General features: G+C 49.5%; 8 protein-coding genes across 8 annotated transcripts; 4 read left to right on the top strand and 4 right to left on the bottom strand.

Moving 5' to 3' along the window:
• Window positions 1-141: 141 nt before the first annotated feature.
• On the top strand, window positions 142-538 carry LACBIDRAFT_306633 (uncharacterized protein; the record flags this gene model as incomplete). The annotated part of the gene is made up of 2 exons (XM_001885471.1): window positions 142-311; window positions 406-538. 2 exons carry the CDS (start codon window positions 142-144, stop codon window positions 536-538), a joined length of 303 nt encoding a protein of 100 aa, XP_001885506.1.
• Window positions 539-7,530: 6,992 nt separating this feature from the next.
• Window positions 7,531-11,881, bottom strand: LACBIDRAFT_331097 (uncharacterized protein; the record flags this gene model as incomplete). The annotated part of the gene is made up of 13 exons (XM_001885400.1): window positions 7,531-8,656; window positions 8,703-8,835; window positions 8,889-9,065; window positions 9,115-9,506; window positions 9,561-9,712; window positions 9,764-9,920; window positions 9,969-10,159; window positions 10,229-10,600; window positions 10,657-10,872; window positions 10,927-11,409; window positions 11,465-11,565; window positions 11,595-11,659; window positions 11,814-11,881. The coding sequence occupies 13 exons, from the start codon at window positions 11,879-11,881 to the stop codon at window positions 7,531-7,533; spliced, it is 3,633 nt and encodes a 1,210-aa protein (XP_001885435.1).
• Window positions 11,882-12,289: 408 nt separating this feature from the next.
• On the bottom strand, window positions 12,290-13,106 carry LACBIDRAFT_331096 (uncharacterized protein; the record flags this gene model as incomplete). The annotated part of the gene is made up of 3 exons (XM_001885399.1): window positions 12,290-12,467; window positions 12,527-13,043; window positions 13,100-13,106. The coding sequence occupies 3 exons, from the start codon at window positions 13,104-13,106 to the stop codon at window positions 12,290-12,292; spliced, it is 702 nt and encodes a 233-aa protein (XP_001885434.1).
• A 234-nt stretch (window positions 13,107-13,340) lies between these two features.
• LACBIDRAFT_331095 (uncharacterized protein) lies at window positions 13,341-13,979 on the top strand (the record flags this gene model as incomplete). The annotated part of the gene is made up of 2 exons (XM_001885470.1): window positions 13,341-13,568; window positions 13,635-13,979. 2 exons carry the CDS (start codon window positions 13,341-13,343, stop codon window positions 13,977-13,979), a joined length of 573 nt encoding a protein of 190 aa, XP_001885505.1.
• A 112-nt stretch (window positions 13,980-14,091) lies between these two features.
• LACBIDRAFT_306627 (uncharacterized protein) lies at window positions 14,092-15,495 on the top strand (the record flags this gene model as incomplete). Its single annotated transcript, XM_001885469.1, has 4 exons — window positions 14,092-14,186; window positions 14,240-14,352; window positions 14,400-14,760; window positions 14,811-15,495. The coding sequence occupies 4 exons, from the start codon at window positions 14,092-14,094 to the stop codon at window positions 15,493-15,495; spliced, it is 1,254 nt and encodes a 417-aa protein (XP_001885504.1).
• A 290-nt stretch (window positions 15,496-15,785) lies between these two features.
• On the top strand, window positions 15,786-16,062 carry LACBIDRAFT_306626 (uncharacterized protein; the record flags this gene model as incomplete). The annotated part of the gene is made up of 2 exons (XM_001885468.1): window positions 15,786-15,991; window positions 16,047-16,062. The coding sequence occupies 2 exons, from the start codon at window positions 15,786-15,788 to the stop codon at window positions 16,060-16,062; spliced, it is 222 nt and encodes a 73-aa protein (XP_001885503.1).
• Window positions 16,063-16,775: 713 nt separating this feature from the next.
• LACBIDRAFT_331093 (uncharacterized protein) lies at window positions 16,776-19,884 on the bottom strand (the record flags this gene model as incomplete). The annotated part of the gene is made up of 11 exons (XM_001885398.1): window positions 16,776-16,969; window positions 17,090-17,221; window positions 17,383-17,828; window positions 17,979-18,490; window positions 18,578-18,827; window positions 18,940-19,137; window positions 19,227-19,270; window positions 19,296-19,540; window positions 19,765-19,809; window positions 19,835-19,841; window positions 19,876-19,884. 11 exons carry the CDS (start codon window positions 19,882-19,884, stop codon window positions 16,776-16,778), a joined length of 2,082 nt encoding a protein of 693 aa, XP_001885433.1.
• Window positions 19,885-20,330: 446 nt separating this feature from the next.
• On the bottom strand, window positions 20,331-21,237 carry LACBIDRAFT_399756 (PHO88-related membrane protein). The gene is made up of 3 exons (XM_001885397.1): window positions 20,823-21,237; window positions 20,552-20,771; window positions 20,331-20,502 (listed from the first exon to the last, which is right to left on the bottom strand). The coding sequence occupies exon 1, from the start codon at window positions 21,153-21,155 to the stop codon at window positions 20,823-20,825; it is 333 nt and encodes a 110-aa protein (XP_001885432.1). The 5' UTR covers window positions 21,156-21,237; the 3' UTR covers window positions 20,331-20,502; window positions 20,552-20,771.
• Between the last annotated feature and the right edge of the window lie 136 nt (window positions 21,238-21,373).

Here is a 21,373-nt window from a genome sequence, read left to right as displayed (position 1 = left end):
TCTCGGGTTAAGAGATGCTCGAGCTGACGGCGGACAAACTTTTGAACCCACCACCCATTCACGCCTTCTTGTCCCACTCCCAAACGCGGGCGAATCATCCTGCTGGGTCCTGGCACCCTGCTCACCCTACTCACGCACCAAATGCTCACTATCCTCGTGGACCTCGTGTTGGCAGACAAATTCGTCGCGCAGGACGTGCTAGATCTCATAGTCAGCAAGACAGAACTCATCATCGCGAAAAGTGCTAAAAGCAAGGAAGAGATGATGCGTCTTGCTGTGGAGGGCGCGGAAGGGGGTTGTGCGTCGTTCGCGTATGTTCTTTCTCTCTAAGCATATGTCTTGTCACGAACTTACTCCCACTATGAAGTTACAACAAGGCGGTCCCTCTATGACCATATTCTAAAGAGGCACTCTTCTTCCGTGCCCCTGGGCTCTAGTCTTAGGTGTCTCCTCCGCCTTGGCCAGGCCAACGTTCGGTGGTATCCCGCTCACGCAACGCGGTGTAGCCGGGGGCGTGATTGTGTGGGGAGGGGTGTGAGCAGGGTACAGATGCCAGAGTATACGTTGGTTGTTTTGATGGGTGTTGCGAGGTTGATGCGCTTTTGGGCGTTTCTTCGTTGACGCCCGCTCCTGCTTCCACGTCCACGAGATCCACACCTTCGACAACCACAAACGACAACGGCAGCAGCCCCAACTCGCTATCCACCGGTCGTACCTGCTCGTGCCGACATGCTCGAGCACTCTACTTGAATCTTGGAGTGGTCGTCCAGAGATTCCGGATTCAAGAACTCTGGCTTGATTGGCACATGTTGGGCAGAAAATCCTACGCTCTTCAGACTTCCACTACATACATCTACCCAGCATCGTTTAGAATCCGAATCTTTACCCCCTTGGGTTCCGACCTGCGCGGGTCTCCTATTCCGAACGCCTTCACCTCCAGAGAGCTGTTCCAGTGTCGTAATTGCCCATGTGGAACCTGCTACCTGAGCAGCTCTTGTCAACTTCGACGTTTTGTTCACGGTAACGGACGAAAGCTCAAACAAATCCTCCATCCTCTTGGCGTCCTTGTGGCTGCACCCGGCTTGTTACCATAATGCATCTTGACCATCTATTTCGCGTGTGGCGTCACCTTTCCTCCTCGTTTCCCGGCTATATCTCGCCACTTCCTCCTTCATCCTCTTGGCCTTCTCCTTGTGCCACGTCCCTTCCACCGTTTATCGCCGTCCATCTTGGCCATCCATTTTGTCTTTGGCAGGATATCCTCTCCCCGCCTTTCTTTCATCTTGTCCCGATCGAGATCTCACTTGAGTCGGAGGGCCTTCGTATCGCAATGCTGCATCCCAATCTCAGCAATCGCTGCCTTGAGCCCGCAAGTTTGAGGTATTGTTCACGGACGGGAGCTCAAATTACAGATATTCTGCCGTGAGGTGTTGCAGTCTCCTCCGCCACTCATCTTGGCCTTCTCGTCGTGCCTCTCTTTTGCACCTGTGGTGGTACCCTATCTTGACGATTGATGAGATTCATGGCGTTTGGCCGCTGGCAGTACCGCCTGAACCACACTACGGTTTCTCTCCTTGCATTTTGATCTTTACTCTCCGTCGAGGTTTCTCAATCCAAACGCCTCCACTATCGCGACGACGCGCCTAAACATGTGTGACGTGCTGCCCGATGACAAGAGGCTCGAAGTTTTGTTATGGTATCGGACGAGAACTCAAACGACACATCTTCCCCGTCATTAATAGTCACAGCTTCCTCCTCCATCCCCTTGGCCTTCTCCTCATAGCTTATTTCTTGCGCTTGTGGTCGACGATTTGTGTTTGCCGGGACTTCCTGAATCTGCCCGGATCCTTCTTCGCATCCAAAACAATGCTCCTGTTGGAGAGGTGCCGAGTGACGCAAGGGAAAAGCACGGAGAAAGCTCGGACGCAGAGACGCAGTCGGAAGATGATTGTGATGATGATGATCTCGTGTACAAGCGTGTTTCTACTCTAAAGCCCTTGCCAAACCTGGCCAAACAGTGCTTCCTCCAGCTTTGGAGTGTCGAGACTCGATACTCCATGTGCCCCCCCCCTTTGTATGGCAACATCCTCGTTGCCCCAAAAAAACTCGCGTCGATGGCTAACCTCGTCCCCCACCACTACCTGTCTTCTTCGTCCTCCTCCACCCCTTCTGCCCATTCTTCATCGGCTGCCCACTGCTCCTCTTCTTCGTCGGCCTCTTCATCTTCGGTGCCTACGCCCACTTCTTCGTCCGCCGCTTTCGGTGCTTGCTCTTCATCCCCTCCTCCTGTTGGTTCCTCCACTGCCTTCAGCCTTCCCGTCTTCCTTTCCTCGTCAATCTTCTTCAACTCCTCCTTCTCTTCCTCTTCCTTTTCCTTGTGGCATCTCTCTTCAACCTCTTTCTGAGCCCTGGCCAGCTCTGTCCCCTCCCGTGGTAAGAATCTCCGTAGGCGTCGGGCACTGAAACGCCCTTTGATCGGGGCGCCTATTAGTGATTCGAGGGTGTAGGCATTGAGCATCCTCGAGACGACTCGGTATGGTGGGGACCACTTTGGGAGTATTTTGCGTTCGGTCTTGAAAGTGTCATCTAAATCACTACGGTAGACTTGTACCAGTTGACCTTTAGTTATGACTTCACCTGGTTTACGTGCCAAAACCTTCTTGTCAAACGCTGACTTCCTCTTCACAGCGTGTGACACTGCCTCAGCGTACCCGTCCAGCCGTTGCTGCGCTACGTACGCCGTTTGGGTAACGACGTCTTGTTCCGTGATTGGCAGCACGCTGAGGTCAACATTGGTTGGTATGGTGTTCACCACCAAACCTAGCAGCAGCTCTTTCGGGGAAAACTTCAGTGCTGGCAGGAGGCGCCAATTCATGATCTGTATGGCTTTGTCGAAGTGCTTCGGCCACGATCCCGGTATGTTCTTCCAGTCCATTGCGTTGTACTCATCCTCTCTGAGGTTGGGTGAACATAGTCGTTTGAGGATGTGTAGTAGGATTTTGTTGGCGCCCTCGACCAGACCATTCACCCAAGGTGAGTATGCGGATGCAACGTGAGTTTCTGTGCCCCAGTCTGCGCAGAGATCACGTACCGCTTTATTGTCGAAGTGGGGGCCACCATCAGTCATGAACACCTCCGCTGGCGCGAACTCGTGGAAAATCTTCCCAAGTGCATCCTGCGTTGTTTTGCCATTGCTGTTGACCTTGAGCTTGAAGCCCCACACGTGCTGTGAATATGTGTCAAGGTACAGTCCTACAGTGTGGTAGCCACCAAACCCCTTCGGTAGCGAAAGGTAATCTCCAACCAACAGCTCAAATGGATGACGACGCATGATAGGCTCTAAAAGTGCATGTAAGTGGGTGCTCCCAAAATTCTTACAATGGGCACAGTCCTTGATGCCCGTGATGATAGAGCTGTCGAGGCCCGGGCTCCATATTCGGTCCAACAGAGCCTTCTTGACCACATCCCTTTGCCAGTGTCCGTTCCTGGCGTGCTCTTCCCTTGCTAATACTACCGCCTCCGCGGGAGACACGCACTCCACCCGTGCTCGTGCTCTGGTGTGGTGGCCTCCTGCTACTCGCCATAGCTTGCCGTCGCCTATCATGTACTCTGAGGCACGATGTCGTGCGCGTTTTCGCTTTCGCAGGCTGGTGCCTTGGTCTAGCTTGAGCAGGGCATCAATGACTTCCAGCAGCATTGGTACGTCTTGGAATCGATCCAAATCGTTCACGCAGTGCGGACATGTCCTCTGAGGTTGCACCTGCCACATGGAACAAGTCATGTGTCAATCCCGCTGTTGCTTCCCAGTCTTCAGACACAGTCCACTCGCTACCATTGCCCTCCTCTTGGGGGGTTCCTTCGGCAGCTCTGCTCAGTCCATCTGCGACGACATTGATGCGTCTTGGAACATGGCGTACATCCACGATCTGGTGGCTCAGTATGCCGTCGCGCCACCTTGCGTGGGTAGCGCTGAGCTTGTCATTCATCAGGTGGTCACGTAGCGCCTGGCAGTCGGTTTTGACTTCAACTGGGAACCCCCATATGACGTCTGAAAACTTATCCAAAGCGAATTTGAGCCCTGCAAACTCTAGCAAAAAAGGTTTGTACTTCTCTTCTGTTTTCGAGGTTCGCTTTGATGCGAATGCAAGGGGGTGGAGCTTGGTGACCGTTTTGCCACTCGTCAGCACTGTTGTGAACTTCTGTGCCAGCACTGCACCAAACACGTCCTTGGACCCATCACTGGTGACGATGAAGGGCGTGCCATCCCATTTCGGGCCTCTAAGTACTGGCTCGGATGTCATGATGGCCTTCAGCTTGAGGAATGCGTGAGTGTGTTGCGCCATCCACTGTTCCTTCAATGTGTGATTAGCCATAACTCGACGGTACACTGTTTTCGAGCATTTCTCAGGCATATCAACTTCCCTTATCAAATCCCTCAACGGTTTTTCGATCTTCGCATAGTCCTTGATAAGATCTCGGAACCATCCCGTGAGGCCCAGGAACGAAGAGAGATTGAGCGCGCTCTCTGGTGTTTTCCAGTTGACGATAGCCGTGAGTTTGCTCAGGTCGGGTTGTACACCGTTGGGTCCTACAGTGGCACCAGCGAACTCGGCCGTTGTCATGAAAAACTTTGACTTACTTGGCGATAGAGACAGCCCGTGTTCCCTGGCCCTGGTGAATATACGTCGCAGCTTGTCCATCATATCCGTGAATGTGTCAGCCGCTGTACCACCATCATCGACGAATAACTCCATGACTTCCTCCACCAGCAAATCGTAAAGGTGTTGTCCTGTCATGTGTGCAAAAGTCGACGGTGCGCCTGTAAGCAAGGGGGTAGCGGGACGTGGATCCCGCACCAAGGGTAGGAGGGGGGGGTGTCCGGCCGAAGGCCGAAAAAAAAAAGTGACACCCCATCAATTTTCAGATTTTGAAGGGCAGTGACATTCCAGCTTCGGACACGGACGGTCCAAACCAAGAGTACTATCACCTACGTCGACACACCCTACACTCCCCATGCCGCCCCAGGCCAAGTGCCTCTTCCTTCTCTGAATGAGTTACACCACTCGGACGCTTCACTTTCTTTCTCGGCCTACACATTAAAGAGTCACTTTTGAAGATTTATCACATGCACAGTAATGAAGAAATGCCCTCTCATTCTGTACCGTCAGTAGCCGTCAGTGTAGCTACTTACCCAGGATTATCCGTCTTTAAACAAGTTTTTTCAATATCATGCTAGCACAGGCCCGTTATATGCATCTTCAGTGGACTCGACTTAGCCTAAACTTAGTTTACGGCCAACCGCCTGTGCGTAGTTGACTTGTTACATGGAAATATTTTGAATTCAAAAAAAAAAAACATGAGTGTGGGAAAAACATACTTTATTAGGAAGGTAATGGTGGGGGGGTGTCAGGCAGAACCCTGAAAAAAAAATAACGAGTGTTGGTCTCTTTTCCACATTCCGCCACCCCCTTGCCTGTAAGCCCGAAGGGCATTCTCTTGTACCAGAAATATCCCCATCCTTCAACGTAAAACGCGGTGTACGGTCTTGACTCCTCGTCAACAATCACTGCATAGAACCCGGCGGCGAAGTCGAATGTTGATACCCAACGGTGGCCACTGAGACACTGTTGCTTGGCCCTGATGTCACCCTGTGGCATTGGTGCAACCTGCGTGACCTTGTTAATTTGTGCGAAATTCTGGCAGATTCTCCATTTTGGGTCGTCGTTTTTGCTCTCTGTGTCGTTGGCTGTTGTGTCAGGTCTCGGTGGTAAAGGAAAGTGAGGCTCCATCCCATTGCGGACGCATTCGTCGTTGACTCGGTGTTGTAGCTCGTCCAACGTGAGGCCAGCGCCCTGGTGAGTCTTCTGCGCCAGTGTCGTTGGGGAGACACACTTCACCTGTTCAGGCGTGCAGGGTTCTATGATGTCCGCTCCCAGCATTGCTTGTAGCTTCTCATAGAGGTATTGGCGTTGCAGTGGTGTGAGGGGCTTTTGATGGACCTTGGTTGAGAATTTCGCGTTCGGCTCAATGTTGAGCCGATGGACAGCGCCCTCCACTGGCGTGACCTCACTTACTGACAGGGTGAACACGTCTGCGAACTCTGTTATCAGTGCCTGTACTTGTGCCTTTTCCCCAGTAGTTAGATCGTCCCCGATTTTGATCTGCCGATGAATCTCCTCAACGCGAGCAGGTTTGAATGGGTCTGATGCTCTTGTGAAGATGTTGGTTGTGTCACTGGCCAGTTCGTCTGTTGGTATTTCTGCTGTCCAATCCACGTTCGTCCCTGGTGCATCTTCGGAAATGATGCATATGGGTGTTGTCTTGGTTTGGCAATGTGCTAGTACTTCGGTTGGATCAGTGAGGCTCACTGTAACACATGATTCATAGGCTAGGACTTCCCTTGCGGGGGGTTCTGTCACACCCCCCTCTGAGTCTCTCCGCTCTGTCCTGGTATTGTTCTGCTTTGGGTCGTCCTCATCTTCCACCTCCTCGATGAATGCTCTGTGAATCGGGGTGTTGTTAGCAGTTGATTCGCTCTGTGTGAATGCAATGACTGGTACTTCCCTCGAGGGGGACTCTACCTTGTCCCCCACGATTGGTACCTGCTCTTCTCCAGGCGCATTGCTGATTGTTGCTGGTTGTCCATAAGATCCTGCATCCACATGTTGTTGTTCGTTATCTGGTGCATCTGTGTCAATGGTCTGCAGTTCCACTGTATGGTGGTGTGTTGGTACTCCCCTCATGGGGGACTGCGCGCTGTCCCCCTCTTTCATTATGCGCTCCTTATCATCTTGTGTCTGGGTCATTGGTCGTCGAGTACGCGATGGATGTACAGCGATGTCGTACTGATTGTGCAGCGTTCGCTGACCCATTGGCGACTGGTGGCTACCACTTTTATCATAAAACTAAGGTACTTGCCTGTAGAGCTGTGTGTATAAGTCCACAAGTTTTATGAAAGGCCTTTCATAGGTGTGTCCTTGCACTTTCAATGTATTTTTCATTTGGAATATTAGGCCCACTCATTCCCATTTCATTCTTCATTCTGTGCCCTTTCAATAAATTTTCATTAGGAATATTGAACCCACTCATTCCCATTTCATTCCTTATTCTGTGCCCTTTCAATAAATTTTCATTAGGAATATTGAACCCACTCATTCCCATTTCATTCCTCATTCTGTGCGCTTTCAATGAATTTTCATTATGAATATTAGGCCCACTCATTCCCATTTCATTCTTTATTCTGTGCGCTTTCAATGAATTTTCATTAGGAATATTGAACCCACTCATTCCCATTTCATTCCTCATTCTGTGCGCTTTCAATGAATTTTCATTATGAATATTAGGCCCACTCATTCCCATTTCATTCTTTATTCTGTGCACTTTCAATAAATTTTCATTAGGAATATTGAACCCACTCATTCCCATTTCATTCCTCATTCTGTGCGCTTTCAATGCAATTTTCATTAGATGTCTCGGGCACACTCATTGTAACTTTGATTAATTATTCTAAGTAATATAACAGTCTCTAGTCTAATCAAACTCAAAGATGTCATCTACATCAACCTCACCACCATCAGATTTATCATCTGCTCTGTCTAACTCCTCCTCATCAGTATCGGAGTCGGAGTCAGATGTAGGATCCCCCCCAACACCAGTTTTCGACCCCTCGTAATTACCACTCCAAGTCGGAATAATACTATGCTTCTTCATAATCGGTAACCAATAGGCAGCACACCTAGCTGCCATGCGCAAGCAAATGTTTGCCTGTTTATGGGCATATGCCGTCACTCCACTTTCAATGGACTGCTCAAGCTGTTGCCTTCGATTACCTTGCTCCAGCCACCACACTGACTTCCATTCAAAAAACGCGAGTACCCGCCGCATCTCCTCTTGAACAATCAACGACTCCTCATCCCACCGACACATACGTGCACGTGTCTGAGCCCATTCAGCAAGCATGCTGTCGTTAAACTCAGCCTCAGTCTGATCATCGCCACATTCTCGAGGCGAACGTGGAACCAACCAAATCCACGATGTAACAAAGCGGCCGTTTGAATATTTAGCATCTTCTGGATGGTCAGGATCCCTACCGGGCCCCCTTATATCAGTCGGCTTAAGCTCTTTCAGGCGATCTCTCCACAATCCATTCGGATCCAGAGCCATCAAAGCAGTATATGCGATGTGGTACCGATTAGCTGCACGTTGGAGCTTGTATTCCACTCGCTTGTAGAGGTCAAGCATTCGCGTATTTGGCTTATTTCCGGTCCCCGAAACATTGAGTTTTTTGAATTGCCAGAGACCCTGGATGATACGGCGCAGGCGGCGAACATCTGCAAGGGCATCATCAGCTTGAGGCTCCCGTAAACGACGCTCAGTGTCATATATTTCCTTCATATCGGGGTGCCGACGGATCTCAGGTGGAAGCGATGAAGGGAAAAAGAGAGTCGCCAACTCAGGATGTGTGTACTGAGCACCAGGTTCGTCGACCGAATGCACCAAAGGCAGCAACGTGGCAACGTAAGGTGTATATGCGAGTTGAATAGGCCACCAGATCTGAATTTGTCGGATAAGCGAGCTCCGTTTATCCTCGAGATCGGCCAACTGTTTACTTGTCTTCTTCCCCTTCGATCGTGCAAGTTCCGAGGATAGAACAAACCTGAAAAGAAGTTAGATCACAATGACTACCGATACGAAAGACTCACTGTTGGTCCTCAATCTCAAAACCCATTGAGAAAAACCCCATCATAGTTACTTTGTGCCGCGGCGCCCGACCTGACGCAAGCAGGAGAGTTTCTTGCCGTGTCAAGTCAAGACGGACATCCTGGAAGGTGGTGGCTAGTTTGGATGTTGAATTAGGCACAGATTAGAATTTATTCAAAGCTACATACTTTTTTCTGGTTCTTCATATGGATTCGGAGCTTTGGGGTTGGCTTCCCAACGTTCCACCATGTGCTCCCACTTTTCGATGGTCTCAGAAGGAAATGTTGAGGAGAATTTCTCAAACGTGTCCTTGTGCTTCGCACTCATAAGAACGGCTTCCTCAAAACGTCTTGCAAATTGCTTTCCTTCACCGCAAATAAGAGCAGGTCACGAAGATAAATAAAGTACACTTACGAAAGCCAACAACCTTCCGGAAATTCCACCCGTTCCAGTGATCGTTTAAAGTGTCATGTCGAGCCGCTGGCGCCATCTCTCGTACGCTTGGCGCTAGCGGATTTGTATGCGACCAGGTGATTTCAACCTCCTCGCCGCACGTCCTTCCCGCACCCTTCATAAAACCGAGGCAAAACTTCTTTCTACAATTTGCTCCATGTCCGTTAATGTGCCAACTGGGAATCCCAACGTCGACCTTCGTGCCCGGTTCAATTCTCATATGTTCAGGGAAATCAGACATGCGGCTGCGAAAGTTTATCGACCACTGGCAGCCGATGTCATACGTGATGAATATCCAAGGTAAACAGATACCGACGAGGGCCGAAAAAATGAGATAGTCCATGTTGCAGTATCTAAAAACGCGAGTTAGTACTAGCAACCATAGAGTCTTTGTGAATACACTTTACTTTTCGCCTTTCTGCAGGTCGCCAGTGCCGTTCCTTCGTACCAGTGCATGCCGAGAGCAAATGACAATGCCCGTTCCCGACACAGCATAACCAGGCGTGCACCGTGTCTGAGCCCTGACGATAGCATCATGCTCGGACTCGCACGTATTGATCTGGCAAGCCAATTTATGTCAAAGAACTGGAAAGAGAAAACAGGTGCTTACTTCGGGCTCATCGACATAATTCGCGATGAAAGCTTGATATTTGGTCTCTTCGACAAAGGGACCCCAACCTGGCATCAGTTCGACATCCTTCAAGCCTCGGTCTTTGCCCTTGAGCTTGAAATTTGCATCGACAGAGATATATAATATGTAAAGAAACCTGTCAAATTGTTAGAAATAAATGGCCAGGACATGATAAGAAACATACATGAGGGCTCCTGCTTGTTCCCAGTTATCGGGAAGATTTCGATTGGGGTGTGGGCATGCTGGGCACTCGACTGTCAAGCTACCTGGGGAAGTGGCCCCGACACCTGCTGGATCGTGTCCGCGCCCCGCACGTTTAAGCGCCATAAGATTTCGCCAGATGCGAAACACACGATGAATTTCCTTATATCGATACTAAAGAATAACATAGTTATAATTAGCTCACTGGATTATGCGACAAAAAGGAAAGAGACTACTACTTACGATGGTGTTTGATAAGTTGGCGTTGTCCGTTTTCCGTAACAAATGGTGATAGTAGTCATAAAGATTACCCTTTCCTTGTAAAGTGTGTTCATGGAATGTATCGAGGCAGTCAAATGTAAAGGCAGTGTTGGGCCGCGTGAACGTTGCTGGAAACCAGCCCTGCCGGAGAAGTTGGGTTCTTCGATCGAGCGCATCATCCTTCAGGCACTCGCAGTAGTCAATGTTAACAGTGTGTATACCAGAAGTGTCGAAAACCATGAAGTTCGGAGGGCCAGGAGACGGGCAAGGGCAAGGACTTCCCCCGTGTCCGAGTTGCACACGGAGTCCAAGATTTTTGAGGGAATCCTTATCGAAAAACTGCCCGGTCCATTGCTAAGAGAATAGATGAATAAAGATATGCTTTCTGTAGTGGTAACGAAGAGACTTACTTCTATTCGGTGCAATGGCGCATCCTGGTGGCATTTGATGATACAAGTCCTACAACGAAGCTGACATCCCCCTGAGCAATCCTTACACTTGAATCTTCCAATCTCTTCATTGCACGAGACACAGTTTTGACGCCCCAAGAAGTCTCCAAGTCCATCATGCCATAGTATCTCATCCAAAGTTGTGTCTCGAATTGAGAGCCACTCGAGAAGTTTCGTCTTTAAAGCAAAGTGGATCAGTATCATGTCAAAACTTTCCGAATCTCCACGCACCTTGGCATTATTGTTCCTTTTTCGTTTTGGTTTTGTGTGAATGATGGGAGTGGGTGAAGGCTCGTCTTGAAGTTCGCGTTCGTTGTGCGGTTGATCGTCGTTGCATGAGATGTCTTCAAGGAGTGTGGGAGGTGAAGGGGAGATTGTAAGGCCCAGTTCTGCGACTGCTGATGTGCGATTCCTGTCCTTGTGCTTTCCCTTTCGCCGACCAGTAGGGCCAACGGCAAGCGTGGTAACCCGTGAACTCGACGATATCGATGACGAGACAGCAGAGGCGATGCTCTCAGGCGCTCGAGGGTGAGCAACACGAAAGCCTGGGTGAGTCCGCTTTGTTGCAGATCGTTGAGGATCGGCACTGGAAGATGACGAGCTCGCAGTTATGGTGGTTTCATGCCTTTGAGGGCGAGCAGCACGGAAGCCAGAATGAGTGCGAGGACACTTTGTTGAGGCTTGAGGTTCGGTATTGGAGTCATCATCCTTGCGCTTTGGGTTAGACATGAGCAATAATGTGCTGGCAGAAAGGAAAGAATGAACACACATTTACGAACGAGATGTTGAAAGAAATCCCCACGGCAAGGTAAGAAAAGAAAATGAAGGCGGCCAGGCAAAGCAATGAAGGATCACCCGATTTGGCATAATCTCAGATCAGTCTCATTAAGATCGCTTACCTTGGAATTTCAAGTCGATTGAGGTTTTATTCAAGTATGCGATAGAGTCAGGTCGTGTGGAATGGCTTTAGAAGGTCAATAAACATAACTGCCCATGGACAATACCCAAGATATTTGGAAGCCACTGTTTTGTATATCGGGGAGCTGTCAAGAATTGACCTGCGACGCTGAATTGAGTTTCAATCCAGCAAAACCCTCCTCTCCGATGTACACCCTTACAGTTTGAAATATTCCTCAACCCACTTATTAAGCGGGGTAAAGATATTCGTAACTAGACGGTTGCCCATGTAGAAGAATATTAAAACAAAGTTTTAACCTGTAGATAGTTTTAGCAATCAATCAGTGAACAGACGCATTCACGATGCATACATTTTATATATGATATACCGTAGCTACACATTAAAGGAAACGAACCAGCAGCCTGAGCGTCGCAGAATTGGCATGAACGTTATACACAGAGCGCACCGTTAGACCACTACACCACAGCAGAATTTGTAGAGTATTATCTGACATGAATCACCTGTTTATATGTCTGGCTCATCACTCTTACTCATATGCTGGGTGACTCTCAAGCTTATTCAAGCCAATTGGTTGAACGAACTGATGATCATATAAACGCAGGTACAAGACAGGAGACGACTACATAATGGCATCGGACATAGGCATATAAAACGCAGGTACAAGACAGCAGACGACTACATAATGGCATCGGACATAGGTCCAAACTCTTGCTCGTCGCCTTCTACCCTTCCAGAAACGTGAACACGACCGTGTGTCTTCATGGTATGGTAATCCTCTAAAGCCTCTTCACGAGAATTGAAGCCAAAGCAAGCAGAACCCGGGACTCTATTAACGAGACTATGCACATAGGTCCTAAATTTATTTGGGACCACGTTAATTAAGTAAAAGAAAACCATTGAGAAAATACTTACCACCCCGTAAAAACTCCGCATCGTCTGCCTACAGTAACTGAGTAGTACTTAGGCCGTGTCTGGCGTGGCCGCGCTAGCGAGAAAGCCGGTGTCGGAGGAGTAGTGTTTGGGCACGCTGGCGAGCAAGTAGGTGTAGAAGGAGCAGGGTGAGTGAAAGGGCCTTCGGAGGAGCTGGCGAAACGATCCTGTGTCTGCTGTGGCCGCGCTGGCAACAAAGCCGGCGTACGATCAGCCAATCCATCCTGTCGGGTATTGGCCAATCCATCCTGCTGATTATCACCCAATCCATCCTGTTGAATATCGGCTAATCTGGCAATAGGATAAATGCCTGGAGGAAGAAACTTTCCCCGATCCTCGCTGGGGATGCCCAAAATGCCGGGGTTGTCATACGTAACCTGCACTGGCCCTGGACGAAACAAAGGAGATGTTGGCAATAGGATACGGACAGGCGCCGCAGGTGTTGAACGTCGTCCAGCACTGTGCCTTGGGCGAGTCGCGTAATTGATCGGAGGTGGTCCTGTACGGATCGCAGAGTAAGTTAGAAGAAGATCATCAAGAAATGGAGGATATTACCACTCATGCTGGGGAGGAGCAGTTATGAAGGGCTCCGTCTGGGCGACGAATACTTATAGCGCTAAAAGGTGTGTTCGGCTGGTAGTGTTTGATGAATGGATGACCTGGCAAAAAATGTTAGCCGATTTTACATAAAATAGAAAGTAAACAAACCCTTATGCCGCTAGTTTGCCACGTTGAATCTATCTCTACTTCCATCTCTACTTACTACACCACTAAGCCCTTTACCTCATTAACAAACATGACTCACCATCAATGGACAACGGCAGAACAGTCGGACTGGCTCAAGCAACGCATAGCTGCCTTCATCGACTCCCAGGCAAACAAGACCACGGTGAAGGAATTCTTTCCTCAGGTCATCAAGGAATGGAGGAAACTGTGGCCTCTTGCAGAACCCACAGCTGACGAAATCACTAAAGCTAAAAGTGTTGAGGACGCTATCAAGCAAAAGAAAACCAAAGATGAGGAGGTACGGCATTGACGTAAACTTGGTTATGATTGACTGACTTACCTCGCTGACTTACCTCGAATGAAGCGCATCAAAGCGTGGTTCCATAACCACACTCGAGGCTCGACGTCAGGATCGGGAACTCGTGGTCTTCTAAAAATAAACGGACAAGCAAGGTTTCGACAAGAATGGCAGGTCTATCAGACTATGACATACGAAATTAAATGGAAGGCAGTTATCGACAAGGAATGGGAGGCTTACCAGGCGAAATGGAAGGCGGATCACCCTGGCACCGATCTTCCACAAGGTCGTTTTGCATTTATGAATTCGTTCCTAAAAGACAAGTACAACTCAGAATCCGACGAAGTCAAGACTGCAGTCAAGGAACGTCAAGCAGCAATGAAGATTGAATCTGAGGCGCAGGCAAAATAGGCAGGCAAACGAAATGCGGCCTATCAAAGGTGGTTAACTTTTGAGCCCTGCAAGAAATAGTCACTTACATTTTTCTAGCGCGATCAACAAGCTTCCTCGCACCCTCGCCGTAATGGGTGAATCTATCCTCAAGCAAACTGGGTGGCATGTCACATTCATTGTCGGGGGACCTGAACCACGTCAGAATGGCAAGATAATGACATATATGTAAGTCTAAACACATACCATGTTTGACGGACCTCGCTGATGATTTTCTCAAGGTTAAATTGCGGAAGGACCATGAAGGACGAAGATTATGAAGGGTTTCTTGGTGAGGATGCGTATGAGGAACACATCATCGCCCCTTTCGATGATTTTCTGCACGAAGCTTTCAGTAAGTTTGCCATCATATAACCTACAATCGAACTAACGACTTGCTAGCTCCTGAAGCCCGCCTAGAAAGAAGCCTAACTTCTAAGAGCGAAACACCCGAGTCAGCTGGAGGCGAGGGGATTGAAGAAGTAAATGACAAACACGACAGCAACGCCGTGGACGGGGAGGCCCACATTGACAAAGAGGCGCCAAAGAAAGGTGGTAAATCCGAGTATGAGCATTCTCGGGAGACGAACATCGCAAGGAATAAAGAGTTGTTGCGGCAAGTCGAGGAAAGGTTTCCGATGGAGCCTTTGGCGAAAGCGGACAAAACGAACGGAAGGGGGCCAGAGAACAAGGTGAAGAGGAAAGAGAAGGTTCATCAAGAACCCACCAGAAGTTCGGCCAGGATTCAAGGACAAGGACCAGGGTAAGGAACAAAAGATTACATCTGTCCGATACTGATGTTGTGTCGATCAGAGATGTGCCTGAAACTACGACAACCGAACCTGCTGCGAATGAAGGCACCAGCCCTTCAATCACAGTTCCCATCCAGTCCTCTGGGACCGTGGGCAATGTCGCAGAGGCCAATCTCACTCGTAGCATCAGTACTCCTGCGGAGATTGAAAATGACGTGACGGCGTCTACTTCTGACCATGTCAACGCCTCTCCTTCCAACCACATTGATGCCTCTCCCTCTGCACTGGTCGATTCAGCTCACACTTCTTCCGACGATTTTGGTGCCTCTCCTCCTGCAACCGGCGTTGGACCCCTCGTCGAGCCTACCCCTTCCTTTAAGCCAGCTCACACTTCCGACGATTTTGGTGGCTCTCCTCCTGCAATCGGCGTTGGACCCCTCATCAAGCCTACCCCTTCTGCGTCATCAATTGCCTCTGAGTCTGAAACTCCTGCCATGTACAAGGTCTCGACTTCAACACAACCTTCAACTCCGACCTCAACAGTTTCGCAAATGGACGTCGACAGTGACATTAGAGATACCACTGACACTGGGACACCTCTGCCAGCCTGGCTGCATAATGTGAATATGTCAGATTACCTGCACGGGGTTTCGAAGGAGAAAGCCTGGCAAGATCTCATAACCTCTCTCTTCAAGTTCAAAGCCTTAAATCCAACTACCGGCGTACATATTAATTTTGTGATGTAATGAACATCTTTAACTGATACCTCTTTACTCTCCTTTGCAGAAACTGCCAACCACTTCGCGTCCTGATGAAGTAGCGGCGTGGATCAGGAGTAAGAAGAAGGACTCGCTGCCCGAAATTGACAGTACTTTACCCTCCCCCATGAGTTCCAGCGGACTCCAGCGGACTCCCATAGAATGTCGGAATTCCATCCGGAGTCCGCCGGAATGGTAGGAATCTCAAATTCCAGTGGATTCTGCCGGATTCTGAATGGAATTCCAATGGATTCTGCCAGATTCTGAATGGAATTCCAATGCTCTACACGGTTGTAGTAGCTCTGTCATGGTGGGTTGGGGCATTACCTGCTGAACCTCTCTCTTTGTGTCCATGGTTGGCGGTGCATGATGTCCGGTGGGTCATTGATCAGGTCTACAAGAAGGCTTTGTCTAGCTCTCAGGGGACAAAGCGAGGTCGTGACAATGGCACCGTTGATGCTACACAGTCAGCTAAGGCCAAGAGGTATGTTTGAGAAGCTCTTGTTTTTTTTTATTACCTAATACTTTGTTTGCTTCAGGCATTGTTCGGGTTAAATCATTGTTGCCTTCACCATCTCGTTACTCATAGATATCAGTAGATGAAAACTCTCGTATCAGTAGCTTAACACTCTCGTTAATACCGTAGAATCATGCTGGCCGTGGTAGTTAAAACTGGATTTTTTTTGCTGTGTGAATATTAGATTGAACGTGGCATGTGATGCTACTGAAAAATTCTAGGAGTATGTGGAGATGTAATGAAAGAGCACAATGAAAGTATTCAACAGGGGCAATGAAATATTTCCGCGTCACTTTCCCGATGAAGAAGCATGTGATCAATTATGAAAAGGAAAGGGCCAGGAAGGAAATTCCTATAATGAACAGAATAAAGAATGAAATGGGAATGAGTGGGTTCAACATTCCTAATGAAAATTCATTGAAAGCGCACAGAATGAGGAATGAAATGGGAATGAGTGGGTTCAATATTCCTAATGAAAATTCATTGAAAGCGCACAGAATAAGGAATGAAATGGGAATGAGTGGGTTCAATATTCCTAATGAAAATTCATTGAAAGCGCAGAGAATAAGGAATGAGTGGGTCTAATATTCCTAATGAAAATTCATTGAAAGCGCACAGAATGAAGAATGAAATGGGAATGAGTGGGCCTAATATTCCAAATGAAAAATACATTGAAAGCGCAAGGACACACCTATGAAAGGCCTTTCATAAAACTTGTGGACTTATACACACAGCTCTACAGGCAAGTACCTTAGTTGTATGATAAAGGTGGTAGCCACTTGTGCATTGGCAGGAACACCTCGTCTGTGGCGTAGTTGTGGACAACGCTGAATGCTGTCATTAATCTCTTCCCGAAGAGGAAGTCCCAATCCCCACTGCTGTCGAAAACCTCGAACGACCCTGTTACTGTGGTGCCTCCTAACTCCACCGTCCCTTTCCAGCATCCTACTGGGCTCACAATACTTCCGTTCGCCATTCGCAAGCGTCGTATTGACCTCTCCAGAGGTGTTAACTTGTGTTTGATTTTGAGGTACGTCCTTGTCGACATCGCGTCCACCATCGCACCGTTGTCGAACAGTCCCCACACCTGTGCCACGTTGTTGTCCGGCCCATGTAGTTTGACTTGGTGAATGAATGGTTTCACTTCCTTTTTTTGAGTATCATGTGACTCAGGGCGAACTGCGTACAAATCGACGACTGTGTATTCCATGTCCATATGATGTACATTGTGAATGTGTAGCTGAGCCGAATAGTCCGCAGGTTTCAAACATGAGTCCCCGTGCCCAACCCGATCACGCACGAGGACATATCCTCCCATCTCACCACCTTGTAATCGGGCCATCCGTTTGGCATCTAACTTGCGGATGGCCCTTCCCCGTTTCCCTGGTTCTGACTCGCGAGATATCTTGAGATGATGGCCGCCTCGTATTCGTCCCTTGTCAGGAACACGTCGTCCTCGTCGACTAGGTTGACGTTGTAATTGTTGGCCCTGGAGGCGCCAGTCCTGATGGAGTTGGCTTTTTGGCACCACGCCCTCTCTGCATCTGGTATCCTCCTGTTTGATGTGCACGCTGCTCCTGGGTGACCAGTGTGTCCACAACCGAAACACTTGCCACTTGCCACAGGGCTTGTGCCTGGCGTGAGCGGACAGGGGCGGCTTTCGTTTGCTGGTCGTCCGTAGCTAATGCAGTTCCATGTTGCGAGTTCAGCCTCATATGCTGCCCAGCCTGCTGGAGTGTCTGGTTGCGGTGGTGGTATATGTCCTATGATGACAAGCTTCTCGGCGTCCGTGCGTTGGGGGCCCCTATATGGCTGGGTTGTCGCTTGGGTGGCAGCAGGGGCTGGTTGGAAGCGTGGTTGTGGTATGGGTCCCACTGAGAAGTTGCGGAATGCCTGCCCGAGTGCTGTGGTTGGCGTGGGTGGTGGTTGTCACTGCTGCTGCTGTTTGACACACTGTAGTTCTCCCTCGAGTCGTGCCTGCTTGTCTTGTCGTTCTTTCTCCTCCTCAATATCCAATGGTCTGATGGCACGGACCGCTGTGCAGAAAGTCGTCCATGTATCGTGTGAGCTGCTAACGAGCACTTTCAGCGTGGGTGGTAATTGTCGTCGGCAGCTGACGACCAAGAGGTTGTTGTTGTCAGGCACTGCCTTTGCCAGCTTCTCCACTTTGTTTGCCCATGCGACGTGGGCATACATCTCCGTTCCGTTCACCTTCACCTTTGTTCCCAACTCCGCTTCCGTAATCTTCTCCCCCTCCAACTCAGCCTGTTTCTCTGCCGTAGTCTTCTGCGCTGTGGGCCATTCTGGCCATTGTTCTTTGAATGCCACACACAATCCCGCCCATGTAGCCTTCTTCGCCACTTCGAGGTCCTTGAACCACTGCTCGGCCGCAGACCCGCTCTTCAGCCACGTTTCGAAGTAGTTGATCTTGAATTCGTCCTCCTGCCCTGACGTCATCAGGTAACGCTGCGTTCATTTGAGGAAATCTCTAGGGTCCATGGTGTCGTCGTCTTCCCCCGTGAACTGATCGTCATTGTTCCTGTCTGCCATGACCTTAGGCTGCGCTCTGGGCTGGACAGCAGTTTCGTGTGGGAGGATGTTGGGGATGAGTGGTGTGGAGGGTGGTGGTGGTGGGTAGACAGGTGTGGATGCTCCAGAGTTTCCTTCTTGAACGGTTGACGCTAGCGTTAGGGTCACCGATGTGGGTGAAGATGAAAGCGATGGAAGCGTGGATAGAGGGGTAGATGTCCTGGAGGTAGTTGAAGCCATGGTGATAGTAGGCAGGAATCTGCCGTTGGGGCCTCTATTATAGTTCAGTTTTCGTTTCGCCAGGATGACCCAGGGGCCTTTGAGGTGTAAAATTTCCGCCAGGAGGTTGACACGTTGCACAGACGATCACAGTTGAGAGAGCACACAAAACGCAGGTAAGACACAGATGGACGCAATAAGACACAGTGAGTTCGATCACGCTCTCATCACCAGATGGAGAGGTGCCGAGTGACGCAAGGGAAAAGCACGGAGAAAGCTCGGACACAGAGACGCAGTCGGAAGATGATTGTGATGATGATGATCTCGTGTACAAGCGTGTTTCTACTCTAAAGCCCTTGCCAAACCTGGCCAAACAGTGCTTCCTCCAGCTTTGGAGTGTTGAGACTCGATACTCCACTGTGTGGTGCACTGCGTGCTACCTTGAGCAGCCTACTTCCCCAGTTGAGCACCGACAGCAGCCTCTTGGAAGGTGGTCATCTGAATAGAGGCGACGATTCGCTACCTTCACTACTGTGTAGTTGAACTCAAGACGGTATCCCAACAAGAAACCTATCTCTCTCTTATAAATGCGCGCCATTGGCCTGTCATACACCATCTTTGCCATTGGCCCGTCATACACCATCTCCGACATGCGACCGTCCAATACTAGTACTGCTACTACAGTACTATGGTTTGCCGAGGTCCCCTTCGAACCACCGAGCTCACCATCAATCAGATACTGCACCGGATAGTCTTCTGAGGTGCAGCCTGATGTGGATCACGAGTTGCCCCCCGACTGGGTCGTCCATCCACCCCGTACCGCTACCTGGCTAACTCACCATTCTTCCTCAATTTCCCTCCAACCTTAGTCTTGCCGCTTCTGAGCCGGACCCCAACTCAGCTTCTTGGAGTTCAGCTCCAAGGGTCCAACCCCAATCCAACCCTTCGAAGTGCCTGACTAGCTCCGTCTTCCGACTCGGACTCGCGCTTACCTCCGTCCGTGTCCATGGACGAAATGGGCGTACTTTGTGTGGACTCTGTGGAGTTCCATGTAGTACTTACTGGTGGGCTGTGTAGTTTCATGCAATGCTTGCGGTGCTCACAATGTACATCGTTTGCGTTCGAGTTATATTGAGGTATAAAACAAAACAGGTATTAAAAGAACCGTAAGCCAAGCAAACGAGTCTCAGGTCTGGAGTGTGAGGAGGGGATAATGGGAGAGTAAGCATATATATATGTCGGAAAATCTGAGAAAAACCTAGATGTGCCAATATGGTGCTCATATGTGCGCATCAGGTCATCAGTATTTTGGGATGTATTTCAGCCACAGAACGTGCGTATGGGTGTGATAGACCCCCTCACTTGGATCAGTAATTACCACTGTTGTCGGACATTTTAGTACTGAGGGTGGGTGTTAGTAGTTATTCTTTCTGGTAAAACATTGAAGCACAGAGAAGAACTTACCGTGGTTGTCAGGCCCGTCAGGTTGACGAACTATGATCTGGGACCAGAATCTTTTCCAGATTTCGAGCATAACATTTAGATCTCACACCAAACAGAACATTAAATCAATGCATTCGAGCTGGGTGTGCACTACATAATGGCAGATACTAGACTGGTGTTGCCTCACTGCCAGCTCTCGTAGAATCCGAACAGACCTGACCTGTTGTCTGAGGACTCGGGCACTGTCAAGACATAGTGACGGCCTGGACTTGTGAGAAATCAACGAACTAGGTTGTGCAACGTAAGTTTCGTCAATCTTCAAGTTGCACAACTGACCTTTTCTCTGCAGCGTGCGCCTGAACCCTCCTCGCCACAATCCTGCTTCCAAACGAGTGTTGATCCAGCGTGCGCCCCAACTCTCCCCGCCACAATCCTGCATCCAAACGAGGGGTCTACGGCCGCCCATTTATTGGGCTATCGCTTGAAGATCGTCCCCGTTAACGCGAAACGGAGACTGTACGAGCAAAGTTGTTGATGAGATCGGTAGCCGTTGACACTGAGTGAGTACATTAGCATCTTTACCCACAGCACCAAACAGACGACTTACCTAAGCAGGATAATCTTCAGCTCCGTCCGTTGGGTGCAATCTTCTTGCCAGCCTACGTTCTGTCCGAGTCCATGCCGCCCTAGCGTCTGCCTTACAGGCTGCTACCCGCCCGACTGTTCTCAACGCGTCACCTCGATTGGAAGGAAGGGGAGTTGCCAGGCAGCGAAGTGAAAGCGGATCTGGTGGGAAAGGTATGAGCTCACCCATGGCTGGGTTCCCGAGTAAGTGGATGGAGACGGGTTTCGTGTCGTATAGACTCTTGATGCCCATGAGAGCTTGAATGAAGAGGGGTTGTGTGAATTTGGAGTAGAGGTGCATGCCGGCTATTGGCATTGCGATGCCCAAGCACACTGAGCGAAGCTGTGGAGAGAAGGGGTTAGATCCGTCGTGTATGATGAAATAGATAGGAGGCAGGGTGGTGGGAGGAGGTGAAGGATGTTCTTGTCGGTATAGACCAGAAGCAAAAATGAAAATATCTTCTTGCGAAATATTGCTCCGGATTTTCGTTTCTGGCTTTTCGCCCAGTACTTTACCCTCCCCGGGTAATCCAT

This window comes from Laccaria bicolor, genomic scaffold, assembly GCF_000143565.1.
Source record: "Laccaria bicolor S238N-H82 LACBIscaffold_31 genomic scaffold, whole genome shotgun sequence".
Classification (NCBI taxonomy): Eukaryota; Fungi; Basidiomycota; class Agaricomycetes; order Agaricales; family Hydnangiaceae; genus Laccaria; species Laccaria bicolor.
The sequence above is the reverse complement of the archived record's forward strand: the minus strand, read 5'-3'. Positions and strand labels throughout refer to the sequence as shown.